The following is a 20,840-nucleotide window of genomic DNA, read 5'->3' as shown; positions in this document are numbered from 1 at the left end:
ACTACACGATCGGTGATGTGCTCCCACCACGATGGGCCCGAGACACGGATAGGCAAAATAGATTACTGACCTAGTGAAACTCTTAAAAAATATTATTGCTAAGTGGTTCGGCTTGTATAATATTGTTGTAGGGCTAGACATGTGGTTTGAGGACTACGAAGGAGCTAAAAGAAAGCGCGGCATGTAATTACACATTTAACATATTATAGTGACACATAGTTTAATTTTACGTAAATATAGAGCACCTATGAAACATTCTAGTTAACCATCTAAAGCCTACTATCTTATAAATGAAGGTACGATATACATACTTCAGCATTGCCTTTTTTAAACCTAACATGCTTACTCATCTCGATATTTTAAATACTAACCCGTTGATGTCTGCAAATGAGTTGAAGACCGTGTATATTTGCGACGTGTCGTCCCCCGCGGGTGACGTGTGAGCAGGCGACGTGAGCGGGGGCGTGGGAACTCGCGTCTGCGGCCGCGGCGGCGGAAACAGAGCCTGCGTGACCTGCGTGCCACGATGATGCTGCGTCACGTCTCGTATGTTTACCTAATTGATCATTATAATAAATAGGTAATTGGAATTGTGTTCTTGTTAAGCTCAGTCTGTAAAAAAAGGTTAGAAAATTCCCAAACGTTTTTACATAACTTCGAAAACAAGTAATTAAGTAATAAATACGTATATATCTACATTATATCACCTTGTTATCCATAACGGGGTAGATACCTAGGGCCAAATATCTCAAATGACTAAAAGGCTCATCTAAATGGCTTGATGATGGAACTAAGATTGAGATATGTCCTATCGCCTCAAAGAATAATCTCAAGTTTATTAGACTTTCTTTTGATTGAAAATATAATAGAAGGCAATTCTGTTGACTTCTATTCTCCTTTAAGAAATAGCATTTCAGATTTAGTGCTTACCTAGCCGTATAGCGCAACTTGTGACCTCAGCTTCTCAAAGCTCGGGAGTGGCAATATAGGTAAGTGCCGTATCGGCAAATTTGCAGCCCCACCGCCGCGGGGCGGGGGCGGAGCGGAGCGGGCCTGCGCGGGCGCGCTGCAGACTGCACGCTGCTACAAAACAAATCAGTGCGGCACGGGGCGAGGGGGCGGCGCGGGCCAGTCGCTCTCCGACGCCCGAGGAGACCGCACGCGCGAGCGCGACGTGACGAGAGTGCAGTGTTAGTGTCACAGTGAACTGGTGGACTGCGCGACGGCATGCGGGAGGCGCGCCCGAGGCGGCGCCGCGCGCTGCGCTGATCCGATGCTGTGTGCGCGCGCGCGGCGTCGGCCGCTGCTGCTCGCCCTCGCCCTCGCCTGTTTGCTTCCAGTACGTGCCATATAATAAACACCTGTCCGGCATTCCCCATTTTGAGACGCTAGGTTGTTTTGTGATTTTTAAAAACTCGAGTTCTTCTCGCGTAAAATCAAATTTCAATCTCTGAGACAGAAGTACCCTGAAATAATAAATCATCTATAAACTCTTAGAAATTACCGGATCGACATAAGTTCAATTCATCTAGCTACACCGACAGTAGGTCCAAGACACGTACATGTGGTGATTTATATAACTAACACAGCATTAAACCAATGTTTACAGGAAATAACTGTAAATTTTTGTGATCCATCAAATTAATTTTTATAAAACAAAAATTAAAAACAAAAATAGATTTTCCAAACTCAGAGAAATTGATTCAAATTAAGTGAGAAGGTTAGGCAGACTGCTAGATCTAAACAAGAAGACTCTAACAATAGCTCTTGATCTAATAAGGTCTTACTGAAAAAATCAAATAAAGACGCTATAAACAACAAGACATAGGTACGCAAATAAAGAATCAAAACTGAACAAGTTCTCGTAAAGAATAGGAGCTGAAATGTATAGACCTTTTGGGGCAGAAAGAATAAAGAAATAGACAATGTAAGAATATGATGAAAATTATGCAAATAAGGAGGTATCGAAATTTGTGTTAGTTTTGACTGCGAGCAGTCGGGACACCGAAAACGTGAGTGCGGTGAAGAGCTTGCTACGCTCACCAGGCGCGGACGCTGCGGAACAGGTTCCGATCCAATATCTTACATTGGACTTGTGAAAGTTTTTGTTGGAGATAGATAAATCGTTGATGGCGTGCATAAAACATTTAATAAGATATTGGGTTATTGAATTATTCGGTTCGCTAAAGGCGCGAGGTTCACAGAGCGTCGGAATTCCGTGGCGTCCGGAACGAGTTTCCTTATTGGAGCGCACGCGCTATACATAGTCGCTGTTCCCACAGTTTTTACCCTCGCTCTGCAACCGGCTTCGTCGCCAAATCCCTACGACACTAATGAGGCTTTAAGCTGTGTAACAGAATTCCACAACATCTCATTTCGGAAATAAAAGTGCTCTTCATTACTTGTGACCGAAATTTATTAAATTAAAAAGGATTATTAATTTACTAGCTGTGCCCGCGACTTTGTCCGCGTGGAATAGTTATATTGGGCATCATTGAATCCCTCAAGGATGACTAATTTCCCCCGTTTTTTTTTATCACATTTTACAATTTTTCTTCGCTCCTAATAGTTGCAGCGTTATGTTATATAGCCTAAAGCCTTCCTCGATAAACGTTCTGTTCAACACAAAAATAATTTTTCAATTCGAACCAGTAGTTCTTGAGACAAGTGCGTCCAAACAAACAAACAAACTCTTCTGAAAAATATAAGTATAGATTCTTAATCTCCATTGTAAGTTTGCCTCAAGTTTACAATGAAGATAATGCTTAACTGGTCATATCTTTCAAGGATTTGAACTTTTGCCAACGGTGTCCAATGATCAAACAATCCGTTGCAGATAACTTCTCAATTTGAAATTGCAGTCATCGGTTGGGAATAGAAATGTCGGCACGAATCCTGCGTGTGAGTGTTCTGGCCGTCGACAGAGCGGACGTGACCCGCCTGCCAACCGCGGCGGATAACGACCACGATTGATGTGGAGCTAGAGCTTAAAGCACGTCTACTGTTAGATATACCGCAAAATCTACAATTTAGATAGCCTTCCAACGGTAGATTGACAGAAATGCACATATCCGAAGCAGCGTCTTAAGTGGATAACTAAGAGAAATGGCTAGCGTTTAAACATTATGTAGATATTACTGGGTGGTACCGTTCAACATGAAAATACCGAAATTTATAACTTTCTTAATTTTATGCCAAGTGTTGTCAAGTAGAGAAGCTAAGCACTATGTTTTACACAGAGACAAAGTGAAGCGATGACTTCAGTTACTACAAAGTTTAATCGGAGGCCCCTGAGAACTAGGTAGGTATATCATAGTCCAGTCAGAATAGACATGTCAGGTTGCAATAATTCGCATAGAGCTGAAAATTGGTACAAACCTCTAATTTATGAATACAAATAATATGTCAAAAGTCCCCGTCGATCCCATGCTTGCTCTTCAACTATCCCCGCCTGCTTTGCATTGGTTATTTTAAAAATGAATTGGATACGCGTCCCTTGAAGTCGAGCACCGCCCTTAGTTGATTGACGATATGACCAACATTTTTTAACTGTAATGATAACAATGTGAATTTACATCTCACAAATTTTTAATTCGAAAAATTAATAAGGAACTTTTCACGTCATTTTACATTTTAATTATATTTTAAGTTATATCTATCAAATAAGTATTTTGCCAAAAAGCTACAAACTACTGAAGCACTAAACCTTCTTGAGGCTAGTGTCCCTTTTAAAAGAACAGAACGGAAAGTTCTTTAAAACGGACATAAAATCCCTTAAAAGGACAGAACGGAGCGCTCTTCAAATGGACACCAGCCCGAAAAGGGTGCTGGTTCTTCGCCCAAACAAATCGAAAACTGGTAATAAAAGATGAACCAGCTGGAGAAACATAAGTTCCTGTATTGGTTCCGAATCGCCAGAAGGGCTTTTTGTCTTTTCTAAATATTTCAGTTACTCTTTTTTTACTATACAATTGTTATTATACAATTCAGTTGTAAGTACATATGTAGTCGTAGCACCTACGAAATATATTTCTGGCCATTGATAGCAAGCAACCATTATTGAGAGTTGAGTGAGACGCGTCACTTTACGTGCTCGGAATACGGCCCGCGGTTTTCTCGAAACTTAACACAATCGTAAAGAATTTCATGTATTTCATCAAATCATACAAGCACCGATTAAAAGTTTATCCACGTGTATCTATATCACATCAAAACGACAATCCTATTGTTTATTTATTTATTTAAACTTTAAAACTCATTGCACAAAATACTAATGTATAGCACAATTGGCGGACTTAATGCTAGAAGCATTATCTACCAGTAAACCATTGGGTCTGACAGAGAACTTTATGTTGATTTTGGGGAGAGAAGAAATAAATTAATGATTAAGACATTCGGAATTTTTGAGAAGCTTTTCTTATATTCATTCAAATTAACGATGCAGAATTCAATAGAAAAACAACGAGAATAAAGATAAATAATAATAGAAAGATAAATAAAATATATTAAAACCGGTATAAAATAGTAAGCTCTGACGATGTGGTGTGGAAGATAAGCTGAAAATAATATCAATCGGTGGTGCTTCCGGCTGTCTGACGACGACTGTGGCTCTGTGGCTCATAGAGTGCGATAGAATGTGGTTATAAATTAATTATTCCTTTGTTTCTGCACATCATCGTGGACAAATGTGTGGTTAAAACTTGGCTTAAAATGTAATCATACACGTATGCATGTGGAAGGAAAGGCTTGTAACGCAGGCAACAGGAAAGTAGCCGCGAGAACTTAGGTAATAGTGGAGAAAAATGTATGTGCACACCATAAAAAATTTGTAGATTTCAGCTGCCAACAAGTGATTTTTTAATAATTAAAAACTAAGACGAAATAATGTAATAGAAGTAAGTCACCAAAAAAGTTATTAATTTCTTAATCTAAAAGCTAATCGTGCGGATTTTCTTCTTTTTGACCTTAACTTTATCCAGTTTTACAACGTACAAACGTCAATCCAGCCAGTCTTGTAAATCTTTAGAAAGTCTTTGCTTTATTTTTTAAATCTTAATTTTGTTAGTAGTACGTTAATTAATTTCTGTCTATCAACAATCCTCTTTCCCGTTTTGTATAAAATATTTGTAATTGGTAGGAACTGCTGGCCACTAAGAAAGAAAAAGCTTGTAAATAAAGTAAATTGAAAAAAAATTGATTTTCTTTGTTCGTTTTTTACAATGTTGGATGTATAACTATTTTAGAACAATTCTTATTATTAAAATAATGTACCTAACGTTAAAACCAAATATTTACCTAAAATTTCAGTTCAATGATTTAATCTACAATTCTGAAGTTATGGTAGGTAATAGTAATATATTACCTCCGATAATCTGTTGTTTTGACTTCAAAAATCATTGTATTAATTTTCAAGTAGGTACCTCCACCTGTAGATAGAGATCTAAAGCTTTAATAATGTATGCATACGTTGAGATTGGTATATTGTTAAAGAATAAATTTTTACTTGTCAAGAAAGGTGTTAAAATAATTCATGATAAAGAAAGTCTAACAACAATAAGGATATCGTATAAATCGTAATCGTGTATATAGGTATACCTACATAATGTGTGTACATGAACTCCACAAGTTGGAACTTAACATTTTTCACTCTTTCGTAAAATGTGTCAGCAACTGAGACTTGTAGTTTTAAATAAAAATGCCGGGCAAGTACCTACAGTAAATATATAGTGATATTTAAAGATGAAAGGACCACATGGAAAGATGTTGAGGTTTCTTGGGTAGGTAATTGCTAGGAATATTGAGTCAAACAAATTGTGGAAAGGTGCAAAAACTGTACCTATTGTGACTGATTCAATTTTTACGAAAACTACTTGACAACATCATTACGTTTGACGTTTTGTATTATAAAAAAAAAGGTACCTAAGTTTAATAGACAACATGCCGCGCACCAAAATGTAATGTTACATCTTGCGCCAAATAAAGATTTTTCTTTCTTTCTTTCTTTCTACTGCGACAGAAAATGAATTTGCAGAATTGTAGAACAGGATAAGTGTATGGTAATTGTAATTTGCCAGTGAATTCTTTGAAATATGTTTAAAAAAACCATTAGATACAATTACAGTGTTATAGTAAAACTTAAACTTAAAATATTATATTAGTATACATACATAAAATCACGCCTCTTTCCCGGAGGGGTAGACAGAGACTACCTCTTTCCACTTGCCATGATCTCTGCATACTTCCTTCGCTTCATCCACATTCATAACTCTCTTCATGCAAGCGAGCTTGGTTTCGGGTACTTTTGACCTGACCCTTTACCAGGACGTCCTTAATTTGGTCAAGATACGTTCGTCTAGGTCTTCCCACTCCGACTTTTCCTTCCACATTCTCCTTGTATATCTGCTTAGTCAACCTGCTTTCATTCATCCTCTCCACATGACTGAACCATCTTAACATATCTACCCTTTTCTATTCCTGAAACTACATCTTCTTTCACGTCAAAACATTCCCTTATCACGCTGTTCCTTATCCGGTCACTCAATTTCACACCCATCATACTCCTTAACGCTCTCATTATATGTAGATATATTATATTAGTATTGTGTTTCTCTTAATAAAAAGGTTTTGTTTGCTAATCTATTTGGACAGTGAAAGGCCTGCTGGAAATTGTCGTTATAAGTGCCTACTTTTAGATTGCAAATGTGAATGACAATCTCCTCTTTATTTAGCTAGTATAAATTAATGAAAAACAAACTATACTCTTTACAGTAAAGTATATAGAAACCGCAAAATAGCCGACAAATAAGTAGCCAACTCCCAGATGCAATAATTCGCCTCCCCATTATTTGCCAAGCCTTTAGTCTCGCTCGAGATACGCTATCTGTATCGCCGTCGCGTACGGACATTCTAACGGTATTCAAAGGCACGGACGCGGGGGCGGGCGTAGCGCCGGCCCACCGCCCCCCGCCCCCCGCGGGCACGCCCCCGGCCCGGCCGCTGACACGTAAACAAAGCGTTCAGGCACCGCTAGGAGGGAGTGGCTTTAGAATAAAGACGTGGCAGATTCAGATTCATAGATTCATTAATATTAAGTATTTCTAAGATAATATGCTGGACCATCAATCCGGATTAGAAATCCGATGAAAATATAATCATCCTTGTTTGCCTAATTCTCGGATCATTTAATTATTTTAGTTAATAAGTACCTACTTTTATTAGGCGTCAAAAGCCCATATACACATAACTTACAGATAAACATATATTATAACAAAAGATATAATGTTCTTTGGCTTTTAAGAACGTGTAATTCTAACTCCACTTCTATAAAAACTGAATCCGAATGAGCCGTAGAAATTATGACAAGTTTACGGAAAAATAGCTCAGGATATAAATAACTGACAGTTTGACGTTAACATTGTCGATGTAAAAGATTTCAACGCGCCTGCGGTGCGCACCAACTCTCGCGCAGAAGAGACGCGACTGCGCAAGCGCTCCTACCACTGACAAAAAAATCCACTTCAAACAGCGACCGGTTACTAAACGATCAACAAATGTACGGGGAAGAAAGAGAACTTGAAACGTTTTCACTGCGATCAAACGCAACGTGATCAAATTCTCTCTCGCAAAATGGACTTTTTATAGTAGGAGAGCCCATGAGGGGATTTTGGGATTTACTAAAGCGCGGCAGATTAATATACAGGGGGATACCTTGTGCTCTATTGAGTACTCCCACCGTATATGAGCCTACTATATATGGTACGCTATATACCTGCGCTCGAGTTAATCCCAATTTAGCCTCGTGGGCTCCCCTACTGTTAAAAGCTTCAAATTATGTATCTAATAGATCAAGTCATCAGGGAAAATATTTTAATAATAAAAAAAGATATTTTATAATATTTATGATTTTATTGGAGATATTTTATTTCCTATTCAAATAAGTATTTATGTTAATAGTAGGAATTTTTATTTTACATTCATGATAATCATTTTAATTTTCGACACATAGAGTCCTTTGAATTATTTTATTTTCTTCTAGCTGCTCCGCCCGCGTGGACAGTAGTAGCTACCCTATGCCCTTTGCCGTACTCTAAAATACTCCACATTTTATAAATATCTATACTTTCTACAAAATTTCATTTTTTACGCTTCAATGATAAAAAAACACACAAACACGCTTTCACATTTATAAATTAGTATGGATTTCATTCTTTTATATCCTTTTTGTAAGAACATATTGTAAACCTGTTTATCTGTAGTTTTATTTAGATAATGTTCCATGAATATTTCTTGAATCATTAGCGCCCTTCGATTTTATTTATATTCGCTTAAAGCAGAAGTTGGCTAAACACGGCTCGTCGCGTTGAAATCTCTTACATTGGGAATGTGAAGATCAAACAATCCAGAGTTTCTTGGAAGAGCATTAAATTGTGCACCTTTAAGTTTTTACTAAGTGTATTATGGTTTATAACATTTGAAATATGTACGGAATCACAGATGGCAAAATGAAATATAGAATAAATAAGTTTTGATAACTAAACTAGTTACTAAAAAGTATGTTAATAAAAAAACTTTTTCTATAGTGGCACAAGACCCTAGAATCTAAAACTTGAAGAACAGTGATATAATTTTAAATCAGTTTTGTAACAGTCCGTGTTCTAGCAATTATCTAATTAATGTGTTGCTCTATGTTATAGTTTTAGATTTGCGCATCACGCCTCTTTCCTGGAGGGGTAGGCAGAGCCTACACCTTTCCACTTGTCACAATCTCTGCATACTTCTTTCGCTTCATCCACATTCATAACTCTATTCATGCAAACTCGGCAATTTCGGGTACTCTTGGCGCTATACTAAATATTATTTTTAATATTTTTTATATTGACGTTTAAACCAGCCACGTAAAAGTTATATTGTCAACTATTTTAGGAGGATTGAAATAAGAATTACCTAATGAATGATTCGTGAGTCAGTCAGAAAGTAGTTGATTTTGTACTTGTCGTTATGTTCATGTCTTGCAGTGCCTGAATATTTAACAATAATGTTAAATATCTGTTAATGTTAATGGTCGATTTATTAAAGTCTGTTTGGGAAAATAATGGTAAAATCAAGTCTGGATTTTCACAAAAACAGTAAATGGTATCCGTTAACATGAACAAAATGAACTGCGACGCAAACCTTCACTTTCTGAAGATTTGACACGTTGTTATGTTTTGGTTATGAACGCAAGACGATGCACCCCACACGTGTTAGAGCTTAGTGATGTTTGTTTCCAGAGCGTGGCGGGGGCGGGCGTGTTCGAGCTGCAGATCTTGGAGTTCAGCAACTACCGGCTGGAGCGCGCGGGCGGCTGCTGCGGCGGGCAGCCGCGCGCCGGCGCAGCCCCGCGCTGCTCCGCGCCCTGTCGCACGCGGTTCACGCTCTGTCTCAAGGTATACATGAGATTTGTGCTATCTACTTTTATAATCTCTGACGAACAGAACTTAGACTTAACAGAATAGCCCTCTGCAATCTCAAAAATGGAGAGAAACAGCACCTCTGAGCATGGCACCTGACCTCGACTGATCTGCCACGAGCATTGGACAATGAAACGTCTTTTCTTTACTTGGGTATCTGCTTATACCGACATTATGGTCTACAAGGCAGAATCGAGAAAAATTAATCACCACGCTCGCAAACTCTCGATAATCTCAAAAACAAAGTCTGTCTGCCGTGTGGTTCCCGGCACTAATACAAGAAAGAATAGGACCACTCCATCTCTTTCCCATGGATGTCGTAAAGGGCGACTAAGGGATAGGTTATCAAACTTGGGATTCTTTTTTAGGCGATGGGCTAGCAACCTGTCACTATTTGAATCTCAATTCCTATCATTAAGCCAAATAGCTGAACGTGGCCATTCAGTCTTTTCAAGACTGTTGGCTCTGTCTACCCTGCAAGGGATATAGACGTGACCATATGTATGTATGTATGTACAAAAGTCTGAAGCCATACCATGGAGGCCATAACGACGTTACACTCGCCTCGTAACGGAGCTATAGTTTCTTTAAAAATTATCACTGACCCCAGACTGCCGAAATTGTGACTGGTAATAAATAAAGAAAAATAATTAGTAACAATGAAAACAATTGACGATTTGAAGTTACATCTCAGAGCGATGAAGACCTCGGTCTGTAGAAGGTTGTGCCTATAACATAGACCTCCAGGGCTCTCACTTTAAATAGAATGATGACTTAAAATAGATAGGTGCTTAATGATTTGCACATACCTAATAAGGGTATTGAAATCACCCTCATCAAGTGGATAAATGATAAGACGTGCTCCCCACAGGAGTACCAGTCGGCGGCGGCGCCGGGCGCGTGCTCGTTCGGGCGCGCGGCGTCGCCCGCGCTCGGCACCGACTCCTTCACGCTCGCCGAGCCGCTCTACACGCTCGCGCTGCCCTTCACGTTTCGTTGGACGGTAAATCTGTTCAGATTATTATTTTAATCCATATATAATTACTCGCATTTCAAAATAAATTGTCAAGAAAAGTTTTATATTAAGTTTATTTTACATACATACATATAAGTTTATTTTATATTATATTTATTTATTTAGCACACCAACCAAGCAGATTTTAAACAATAAAATATTTACAAAGCTATTACATTCGCTGAGGTGAACTGCTAGTAAATGAGCAAAAATAAATGTTAAATAATACTAAAGGTAATAAAATAAAGAACAGTGTGCAAGTAAAAATATAAATTAAACAGAATTAAGGTGAGATGATAAGTATTATAATTATTTTCCGTCTCAACTTACCCAGTGAAAAATGATAGATATTATTGTCTTTGGTTGAGACCAAGATGTCATAGTATCGGCGACACATCCTGAAAACAGGATTATAGTAAGAAGTGTTATAAATAAGGGTAACTGCATTATAGTTCCGATTTCGAGACCTAAAGCGCGTGTTGAAGTTAATTAGACTAAGAAGAAAAGGAGAATCAAGAAGTCCATGTACGAGTTTCTACAAAAGAATTAAATTAATATTAATAATAGGGCGCTTCTCATAAGAGGAAAGTGCACGGCCTTTACCACGCCTTTAACTCAGGATTTGTAAGAAGCGTCGCTGAATTCCCTCAATTCTCTCGCTGTGCCCATTTTAATAAGGAGATCTAATAGCGATGTCTCGTCAACCAATCAGTGTCTTTAGCTGTATGTAATCTGTGCAAATGTTGTCTGCATTTTGTTTCACATTAGGTACTTACTGCCTTTTAGAAATAATATTGTTTCTACATTATTTGGTGTAGGTACTAACAAAACATTTTGTATTATTTCAGAGGTCTTTCACATTGATACTTCAAGCGTACGACGACTTCAACTACACCGACCCGGGTGAGTTCATATTACCTTGATTTGATTTGCCTGATCAACAGGCTGCCTTAATTATCTAAAATCTCCAGGCTATGCAAGGTCTATTGACTTTGTCATTTCAATATTTACTAAGATTTTCTAAGAGCATCTTTCTCTTTGATCTTATCTCTATTGGTGAAGTTCATGTCCTAGATAAATATTTACGGCTGTGGTAATAACGTATAATGTAATTAACAGAGGCGGGCCTGATCGAAGAGGCGTGGTGGTCGGGCATCGTGGAGCCGGGCGCGGAGTGGCACGCGCTGCGGCACGCGGGCGCGGCCGCCGCCGTGGCGTACCGCGTGCGCGTGCTCTGCCAGGAGAACTACTTCAACACCACGTGCACCACCTTCTGCCGCCCGCGGGACGACAAGTTCGGACACTACTCGTGCAGCGGCGACGGCGACAAGCACTGCCTGCCCGGCTGGCAGGGCGACAACTGCGAGAAACGTGCGTTCTTCTTCTTACCGCTAGATTTGACTACTGGTTATTCAGGATGAATTACCATGCGTGCGCGTCCGTCTCGCCAACACGGGCACCGACGGAAGACCAGCGGTGGCTGGTTACTGTGAGGGAAAATGTCACGAAGCAACCTGCAGTTTCAACCATGAAGCTTAGTTATGTACCGCTGTGTCACGGTCGTGGCATTCCGTCGCGTCTTACTCACTGCAAGATTGTGTTATAAGCGGACAACAGGCTCCTCTTCTGGCAAGCAGTATACAAGCCAGGAGGATTTGATTTTGTAATGAACTTATATGTTTATTTCCAGCTGTATGCAAGGAGGGCTGCCACCCGACTCACGGCCGCTGCGACCGACCAGGAGATTGCGAGTGAGTAGTATTCCATATTCATCTGTGGAACATTCCCTTACGAGCTCACGGGAGGGAGCAGCTCCAAATTTGATATTTGCAACAGCGCGCTTTCCCGATCTTTATTCCATGAAGTGCCTATCATAATTTTAGAATAGGTTCACATTGTCAATTAGTAACAAAGTTAAACAAGGAACGAATAATAATGTAAGAATGTTGGTGTCAGCTGCCGCCCGGGCTGGCGCGGCGAGCTGTGCGCGCAGTGCCAGCCGTACCCCGGCTGCAAGCACGGCTACTGCAACGGCTCCTCCTGGGACTGCACCTGCGACACCAACTGGGGCGGCATCCTCTGTGACCAAGGTACTCTCACTATTTTACTTATCCCCTCTGAAGCTTAAATAATACTTAGTTGCTAACTGATAATAGTTAAAAACTTAATATATAACCCTTTTACAGTCCAACTGAGCAAAGTTTACTCTGTTGGGCTGTATTGCCACATAGGAAGTTTGAGTCTGCAAGACATTTTAAGAAAAAGGTGTGTGTCTCTAACAATAAACAAACCCAAAATCTCGTATTGGTTTACATTTACATGAATTGGTAGTCCTCGAAAATAGATCGCTAGAATAAATATCTAACGTGCACAACAATTTATAGATTTAAACTATTGCGGCACACACGAGCCGTGCCAACACGGCGGCACATGCGAGAACACGGCGCCCGACCAGTACCTGTGCTCGTGCGCCGAGGGCTTCTCCGGCGTGGACTGCGAGCGCGTCGACAACCCGTGCGCGCCGCAGCCGTGCGCGCACGGCGCCTGCTCGCTCACGGCGGCGCCGCGCGGCTTCGGCTGCGCCTGCGAGCCCGGCTGGGGCGGCGCGCTGTGCGACCAGGACCTGGACGACTGCGCGGGCCAGCCCTGCCGCAACGGGGGCACGTGCCGCGACCGCCTGAACCACTTCGTGTGCGAGTGCGCGCCCGGCTGGACGGGGGCCACTTGCGACGAAGGTATGTACTTTACCATTTTATTTTCAAAGAATAATGCTTTAGTCAAGTAAGAAATCGTTTCATATAATGCACGATGTCGACAGACGTGGACGAGTGCGCGGAGAAAGGAGGGCGGGAGCGCTCGTTCGGCCCATGTGTGAACGCAGCGGCGTGCAACAACACGGCGGGAGGGTACGCGTGCGCGTGCCTGGCGGGGTGGACGGGCCGCGACTGCGAGAGCAACGTGGACGACTGCGCCGACCAGTGCCTCAACGGCGCCACCTGCATCGACCTGGTGGAGAACTTCCACTGCGCGTGCGCGGCGGGGTTCGCGGGCCGCACGTGCGCGCGCGACATCGACGAGTGCGCGCCGCGGCCGTGCCGCAACGGCGGCGAGTGCGTGGACCTGCGCAACGCCTACCGCTGCATCTGCCCCGTCGGCTTCTCCGGCCACGACTGCGAGGTACGTATTTGTACATACGTTAACATCCTATCAACTTTACCAAATCATTGTCGCAAGATTTTTTATATAGCTTTAACTTTTTGTGCAATAATTTATTTTGTTTCTATGAAAATGGCTTTTTCTTCCCGTTTTCTGTGGATTACGGCATCGGCATCATTAATCCGTATTTTGTATAATATTTTTAAGTAACTGTATTATTCTAACCTCATTCAGGTTTCGGATGTATCGCACTAACTCTACTAACACCACCTCTGCTTTTTAGCTGCCTTCCTGTGTTGGACGGTACTGCGCGGTAAGTTTCCTACTTGCATAATTGCTTGCTTCAAGAAGTAAACACATCACTTTCTTACATATTTCTCTAGTAACTATACTCATGATTTCAATTAATAGATACAAATATGTTAAACCTCCAACTAATTATAAATTGATTCTCTTACACAAAAATTTTAGTAAACTACAGACTATTTCGAAAAAAATTAGCTCTATTTGAGGCTCTAACATCCATTCATAGATTATATTATATAAACAAAGAAACAAAATGTATGTTACCAGGACGATAGAGACCACTGCGCAGGCGCACCCTGTGCTAACGGAGCCGCGTGTTACACCGCGCAGAGCGACTACTACTGCCACTGCGCACCCGGCTGGAGCGGCCAGAACTGCACGCAGCGCCAGCCCAGCCCGCCCGCGCCGCCCAGTCAGTACTCCGCTTGTTCTAGCTGTAGACCTCTGCCGGCATACTACAGAGCGGCTACTGCTGCCACTGAGTGCCCCTCAATTCTCTCCTATGGATATGGCTAGAGGCGAAAAGCATTTCCATCTCCTGGTTTGACAACCATGAGAACCAAACGCGTTTTGTTTCCACGTTGACAGGGACACGGAAATCTAATGGGAGTCGCTCTGTTTAATTTTCTTTAACCATGGTTATAAGCGGACCTCCTTTTATAACCATGGCAAGAACTCTTCTTATCACACTTATAAGAGCCAACCGCCTTGACATTGCTTGAAACATTTGTTTATCTAATGAACATTTGTATTGACAGGAAGCGAGGACTGTTCGCTGAGCGGGTGCGGCGCCGGCGGGAGCTGCCTCGGCGCGCGCTGCGTGTGCCGCCCCGGCTGGGGGGGCGACAACTGCGATACAGGTAAACATTCTCTATACTTACCCTAAATTTCCAGAAATAACTTTCATTTATAGTGATCAATAAATCAAAATTATAATTCTATGCTTTAACAGAAATAAACGAATGTGCTGTGAATCCTTGTCGCAACAACGGAACTTGTATAGATGGCACCGGCGACTTCACGTGCGTTTGCCGAGACGGATGGACAGGTCAGTACGGTATTTGAAATTTTTGTACTTTTTTAAGAAATAGATGCCAGTAGCTATTTCGAATTATCTAGGTCCCTGACTTTTCTATAATGCGTACCTTTCTCATATTCAGGTAAAACTTGCTCCATTCGCGAGGATGCCATCGACCGATGCTCCGAAACTTCATGTGGTAATGGAGGCACTTGCGTACGGGAAGGGGAGGGCTGGAGGTGCGCGTGCGCCGCGGGGTGGACGGGCGCGACGTGCGCGTCGCCGGCGGGGAGCGCCGCGTGCCCGTGCGCGCCGGGCGGGGTGTGCGTCGCCGCGGCGGGATCGCGGGCCTGCGTGTGCCGCGAGGGCTGGACGGGCGCGCGCTGCGACCGCCCGCTGGACGGCTGCTCGTCCGCGCCGTGTCGCAACGGTGGCCGCTGCGTCGGCGGCGCCGACTGGTGGGCGTGCGAGTGCGCGCCGGGCTGGGGCGGCGACGACTGCGGCGTGGCCCGGCTCGGGGCGGCGTGCGAGCCCGCGTGTCCGCCGCCCGCCACGTGCGCGCGCGACCCTGATGCGGCGGCGCGCTGCGTTTGTCCGCCGCCTCCGGACCGCGCCGCGAGACGCTGCCTCGAACGTGAGTTCTCATCATATCTTGTTACCATATATCGTTGCCTGTCAGTTGGTTTGTTATTGTCCAATTTCATCAAAACTTATATCCATGTTTGCTCGACCTCAAAATCTCGCTTCGTATTGCAGAACTAGCGGGTCTGGGCGCGGGCTGGGAGGGCCCCGGCGAGCGCGCGGCGCCGGGCGCTTGCGGCGCAGACAACGGCACGTGGTGGTGGGGGTGCAACGCGTGCTGGTGCGCGGGGGGCGCGCCCGCCTGCACGCGCCTGTGGTGCGGCCTGCCCGACTGCCTCGCGCCCAACGCCATGCCCTGCCGCACCGACGAGGTAACTCATTTTACATCACCTAATTATTTTCGTGTTAATCAGTGGAATTAATACCTATATGTCGAATAATATATTACCAATCGTGTTAAACTTACAAACATTGTGTAACGTTCTGACAATACTTTTGATATATTTCATATAAGTTGGCTAAAATCCAGTCTGGCTGCGTGCAGGTGTGCGTACCAGCGGCGCCGACGCTGTGTCTGCGGGCACCGTGCGCGCCGCTGGGCGAGTGCCGGCGCGTGTCGGGGCGCCGTGTGGAGCCGCCCGCGCTGCCCGCGCCCGCGCCGTGCTGGCCCGGCTCGCGCCTGCCGCCGCCGCCCGGCTGCGCGCGCGCCGAGCTGCAGCTGGCCCGCGAGCGGCTGGCCCGCGGCGCGCACGTGGAGCGCGCGTGTGGAGCACTGCGGCGCGCGCTGGCCGCCGCTCTCGCCGCCCGCGTGCCCCCCGCGCCGCCGCTCGTATTACTCTGTGATCTCGCCCCGGATGATGACGATGTATTAGATCTCGCTATAGTGAGTTTTTGTTTGTTGTTCTATCAGTACAAATATAAATAAATATGAATAGGTAGATAAAATTACCTATACTAAGACTGTTGAACGTGTTTAAAAGTCTTTATTGTTTATTTCGTTCGCTAACTGATTAACTAAAATGTTGAAATTATATACATTTTTGCAAAAATATAAATGTCATTATTGCAGTGGGTCGGCGACGAGGACGGGCCCGACGACGACGGATCTGGCGAGGCGAGCGCCCTGGGCGCCGCCGTGCGCGCGCTCAGCGAGCTGGTGGCGCGGCGCAGGCTGGCGGCGCACGCGCTGCTGGGCGCGGCGCTGCGGCTGCGCGTGCCGCACGTGTCGCCGCCCGCGCCGCCGCCCGCACCCGCCGCGCAGTCCGCCGCGCCCGCCGCACTGCTGGCGCTGGGCGCGGGCGTGGCGCTGCTGCTGCTGGCGGCGGTGGGCGGCGCGGCTCTGCTCGTGCGCCGACGCCGCGCCGCCGCCGCCGCCGAGCGGTCGCGCCGCTGCGACGAGGAGAAGTCCAACAACCTGCAGAACGAGGAGAACCTGCGGCGCTACGCCAACCCGCTGCGCGAGGAGCCGCGCGCGCGCCGCCCGCCGGACGAGCTGCCGCGCGCGCACTCGCTCTACAAGGCGCAGAACGCGGACGCGCGGAACGACACGCCGCCGCGCGACAAGGAGCTGACGAAGCGCGCGCTGCCGCCGCCCGCGCCCCCCGCGCCCCGCGCGCCCCCCGAGCGCCTCACCGTGCTCGTGTGACCCCCTGTACTTACTCTGATCTCCGCTCGCCCGCCGCCAGCTCTACGACGTCTAGTTTCTCGCCGCTATTTATTGTGTTAGAAGGAAGTCGCGTTTGTAAATATGTATTTTTGTAAATAATGTTGACGAGTGTATTTTTGTACTTTTGTATGATGGTTAATAAAATGAACAAGTGATTATTTTTGTAAAGGTTGTAAAGTTGAATAGATGTGATCGTTGTAATAAAATTTCTTAAAAATAAACTATGTTTTATTTTAACAGGTGTTCCCTAAGACAGAGATCTGACTGATCTCTAATGATTACTGGTTTATAAAAAAATATAGCCATCAAAAACATCCTGTAAAAAAAAAACAAGCCTCGCAGCTCAGTCCTTATACCGTAAAAAGTTGTGAGATCCATGTAATACCAAGTCGGTTAATCTATTTAGTCCCTACTTAAAGGACCTTCTGTCTTAAGTTATTACATAAGTTATTATCATGCCAATATTAAAAATATTTTACTTTTTTAACAAAAAGATCGACTTGGACATCGCATGAATATATACTCCTCCTCTGAATATATACAAATTAGATTAGAGAACTTAGAGCGAGATTGGACACTATTCAGGGAAAACGATAACAAGTTGTACAATTTATCATTAACGGAATTAGAGAGCACATCATATGTACTTGACTGTACGTATGATGAAGTAGAAGAGAGCTATGTAGAGTGTTAGACGCTCATGCAAACATATTTAAAGAAATTTAACCCTTTAATTTCCACATCACAATACAGCCACGTAAATACTTCGGTATCAAATGTCAAATTACCCAAAGTTTCAATACCTACCTTTTCAGGAAACTACTTAGAATGGACGACTTTCCGTAACATGTTCCTTTCTCTCATTCACAATAATTGTAAATTAGATAGGTAAAATTCAAAAATTACACTATCTTAAAGCTCATCTTACAGGGGAAGCAGAACAGTTGATAAGAAATATTCCTATTACTGATGCAAATTATGATCGATGTTGGGAACAACTTGAACAAAGATACAATAATAAAAAATATCTTATCAACTGTATATTAAAGCGATTATTAGGTCAAAAATCGATCAATAAAGAATCAGGTGATTCGTTAAAAGTTCTTTTGGACACAAGCATTGATTGTTTAAGTGCGCTTCGCAATTTAGGTGTAGATATAGATACATGGGATGTTATAATCATTCACATAGTTGCTGAGAAGCTTGATTTAGAAACTAGGAAGGAGTGGGAGTTAAGTTCATACAGTTCAGATCCAAATGTAATGCCTTCTTTTTTACAACTCAAATCTTTCATTGAAAATCGTTTTCGAGCCTTAGAAACGATGGAACAAAATAATTTAAAATATCAGTCCACAAATTTACCTTCATATGAATTTAAATCCATGTTATCCACAAAACTATCATCAAAACTTCATTGTGAATATTGCACTGATATTCATAAATTATGCTTTTGTAAAAAGTTTCATAAACTCTCATTAGAAGATAGGTATAAGTTTGTAATTCAGAACAAGCTATGTTTAAATTGTTTAGGTAGCAATCATATTGTATATAAATGTAAAAAATATGGAAACTGCCAAATATGTCACAATCGTCATCATTCTCTTTTGCATGATGCACAGTCCAGATATCGAGACAGTTATTGTAAACCTAAGTTAAGAGATGCTCGTTTATTTACAACTCATGTAGCACGGCCACATATACATCCAAACCAAACTTTATTGCCAACTGCTTTGGTACATACAAAGTCTAGCACTGGAGAAAAATATATTTCAAGGGCATTAATTGATCAGAGATCACAATTTTGCTTCATCAGTGAAGCTGCTGCACGACGTTTATCTCTAAAAATAATGCCATTTTGTGGATATATTGGTAGCCTCGGAAATCAAATGTCAACTATAGTCAAAGGAATTGTTAAACTAACCCTTGAGTCCAGATTAGATTTTAATTTTAAACTAAACATTAACGCATATGTTTTGGACTACATCACATCGCATCTACCGGCACAGGACTTTATTACAAATAATTTAAATAAGACTTTTCTCAATGGTTTTTGTTTAGCTGATCCTGAGTTTGATACACCCAACGAAATAGATCTTTTGCTAGGCGCAGATATTTATTGCATTGCATTAAAAAAGGTATATTATAAGCTTCCATCCAGTTCCCTAGTAGCCCAAAACACAAACTTTGGTTGGATTGTATCGGGCACAGTTGATTCGATAAATTATAGTTAAATATGTAGGTACATTGACTAGGTATTTCATACCAACATTATTTTAAGTTTATTCGTTTTTAAATCGTAAACGTTTAATTATAACAATTTTTAATTTTTAAATAACAAACGTCTGTAATGTAATCAAAGTTTTCTAGTACCTAATCATCATTTTCAATTAACGATTTTTTGATTAAATAAAGAACATCTTGCAATAGATATCCTTGGCGGGCCGAATGTTCAGAATGTTTGTAAAATATAATACAAAACCTCCTTACATGTCACTGGCCAGTTAGAGAAATTAAATATGTTTTGTTTCATAATGGAACCTAATGAAAATAATTCAAAATTGTTTTTACGACGCAATAGTTCACGAGTGCATGTTTATATTTAATATAATAAATAAGTACAAATATTGTTAAATCCAGTGCAATAATACAGATTTCTTAGTTTCAAGTACCAAAAGTTTATTTATTCCGACTTATTTCCTTTTTTTTTTTCAAGTGACAAACTTATTCATTAGTTCATCAATAAACAATGAGTTACTCGTCAAATGTCTGCTCTATGCCGACGATCAGGTTATACTGGCGTCATCAGCGGAGGAGTTACAGGAGATGGTAAACTGTATGCATGAAGCTTTAAAAGAGAAAGGAATAAAAGTGAACGTAAGTAAAACTAAAACACTGGTTTTTGAAATGGAGAAAGAAATGACAGCATGTAATATTTTGATTGGAGGAGAAAAAGTTGAGCAAGTGAAAGAGTTTGTATATCTAGGATCAAAGTTTACATCAGATGGCAAGTGTGATAGTGATATTGAAAGGAGAGTGAACGCGGGGAACATGGTGAATGGAGCTTTGCATGCCTTTATGAGCAGTCAGAAACTATCCAAAAAGGCTCGACTGGCTGTGCACAGGGGCGTGTTGGTCCCGACATTAATGTATGGGAGTGAAAGTTGGGTATGGCAAGAGAAGCATGAAAGCAGAATAAATGCAGTGGAAATGAGAGCGTTAAGGAGTATGATGGGTGTGAAATTGAGTGACAGGATAAGGAACAGCGTGATAAGGGAATGTTGTAATGTGAAAGAAGATGTAGTTGCAGGAATAGAAAAGGGTATGTTAAGATGGTTCGGTCATGTGGAGAGGATGAATGAAAGCAGGTTGACTAAGCAGATATGCAAGGAGAGTGTGGAGGGAAAGGTCGGAGTGGGAAGACCTAAACGATTTTTTTTTTTTTTTTTTACTATGAGAACATAGTTTGCCTGAGGGGCATTCACTATTACAGCGGGACATTTTTAGGCGAGGGCTTGACGCTCCTCCTAACAGCCTTTTCGGCAAAAGCGCGCAAGGGGCTCCCAGTTGGGACGAACCTCGGCCTTGGACTTTGCCTTTGAGCAATGCGAGCAATGCAAACTCGCGAGCGGATGCAACGCTCAACCTTAT

At 42.5% G+C, this 20,840-nt stretch overlaps 1 protein-coding gene across 1 annotated transcript; it reads left to right on the top strand.

Annotated features, from left to right (window-relative positions):
- Positions 1–1,145: 1,145 nt before the first annotated feature.
- On the top strand, positions 1,146–17,379 carry LOC106140917 (protein serrate). The gene is made up of 16 exons (XM_060949317.1): positions 1,146–1,339; positions 9,270–9,425; positions 10,321–10,452; positions 11,313–11,367; positions 11,584–11,835; positions 12,155–12,215; positions 12,421–12,554; positions 12,849–13,199; positions 13,283–13,641; positions 14,194–14,338; positions 14,685–14,786; positions 14,879–14,974; positions 15,087–15,578; positions 15,701–15,897; positions 16,071–16,409; positions 16,596–17,379. The coding sequence occupies exons 1-16, from the start codon at positions 1,274–1,276 to the stop codon at positions 17,169–17,171; spliced, it is 3,513 nt and encodes a 1,170-aa protein (XP_060805300.1). The 5' UTR covers positions 1,146–1,273; the 3' UTR covers positions 17,172–17,379.
- Positions 17,380–20,840: the final 3,461 nt, after the last annotated feature.

Source organism: Amyelois transitella, chromosome 18 (assembly GCF_032362555.1).
Source record: "Amyelois transitella isolate CPQ chromosome 18, ilAmyTran1.1, whole genome shotgun sequence".
Lineage (NCBI taxonomy): Eukaryota > Metazoa > Arthropoda > Insecta > Lepidoptera > Pyralidae > Amyelois > Amyelois transitella.
This window is presented reverse-complemented; position numbering and strand designations above follow the sequence as displayed.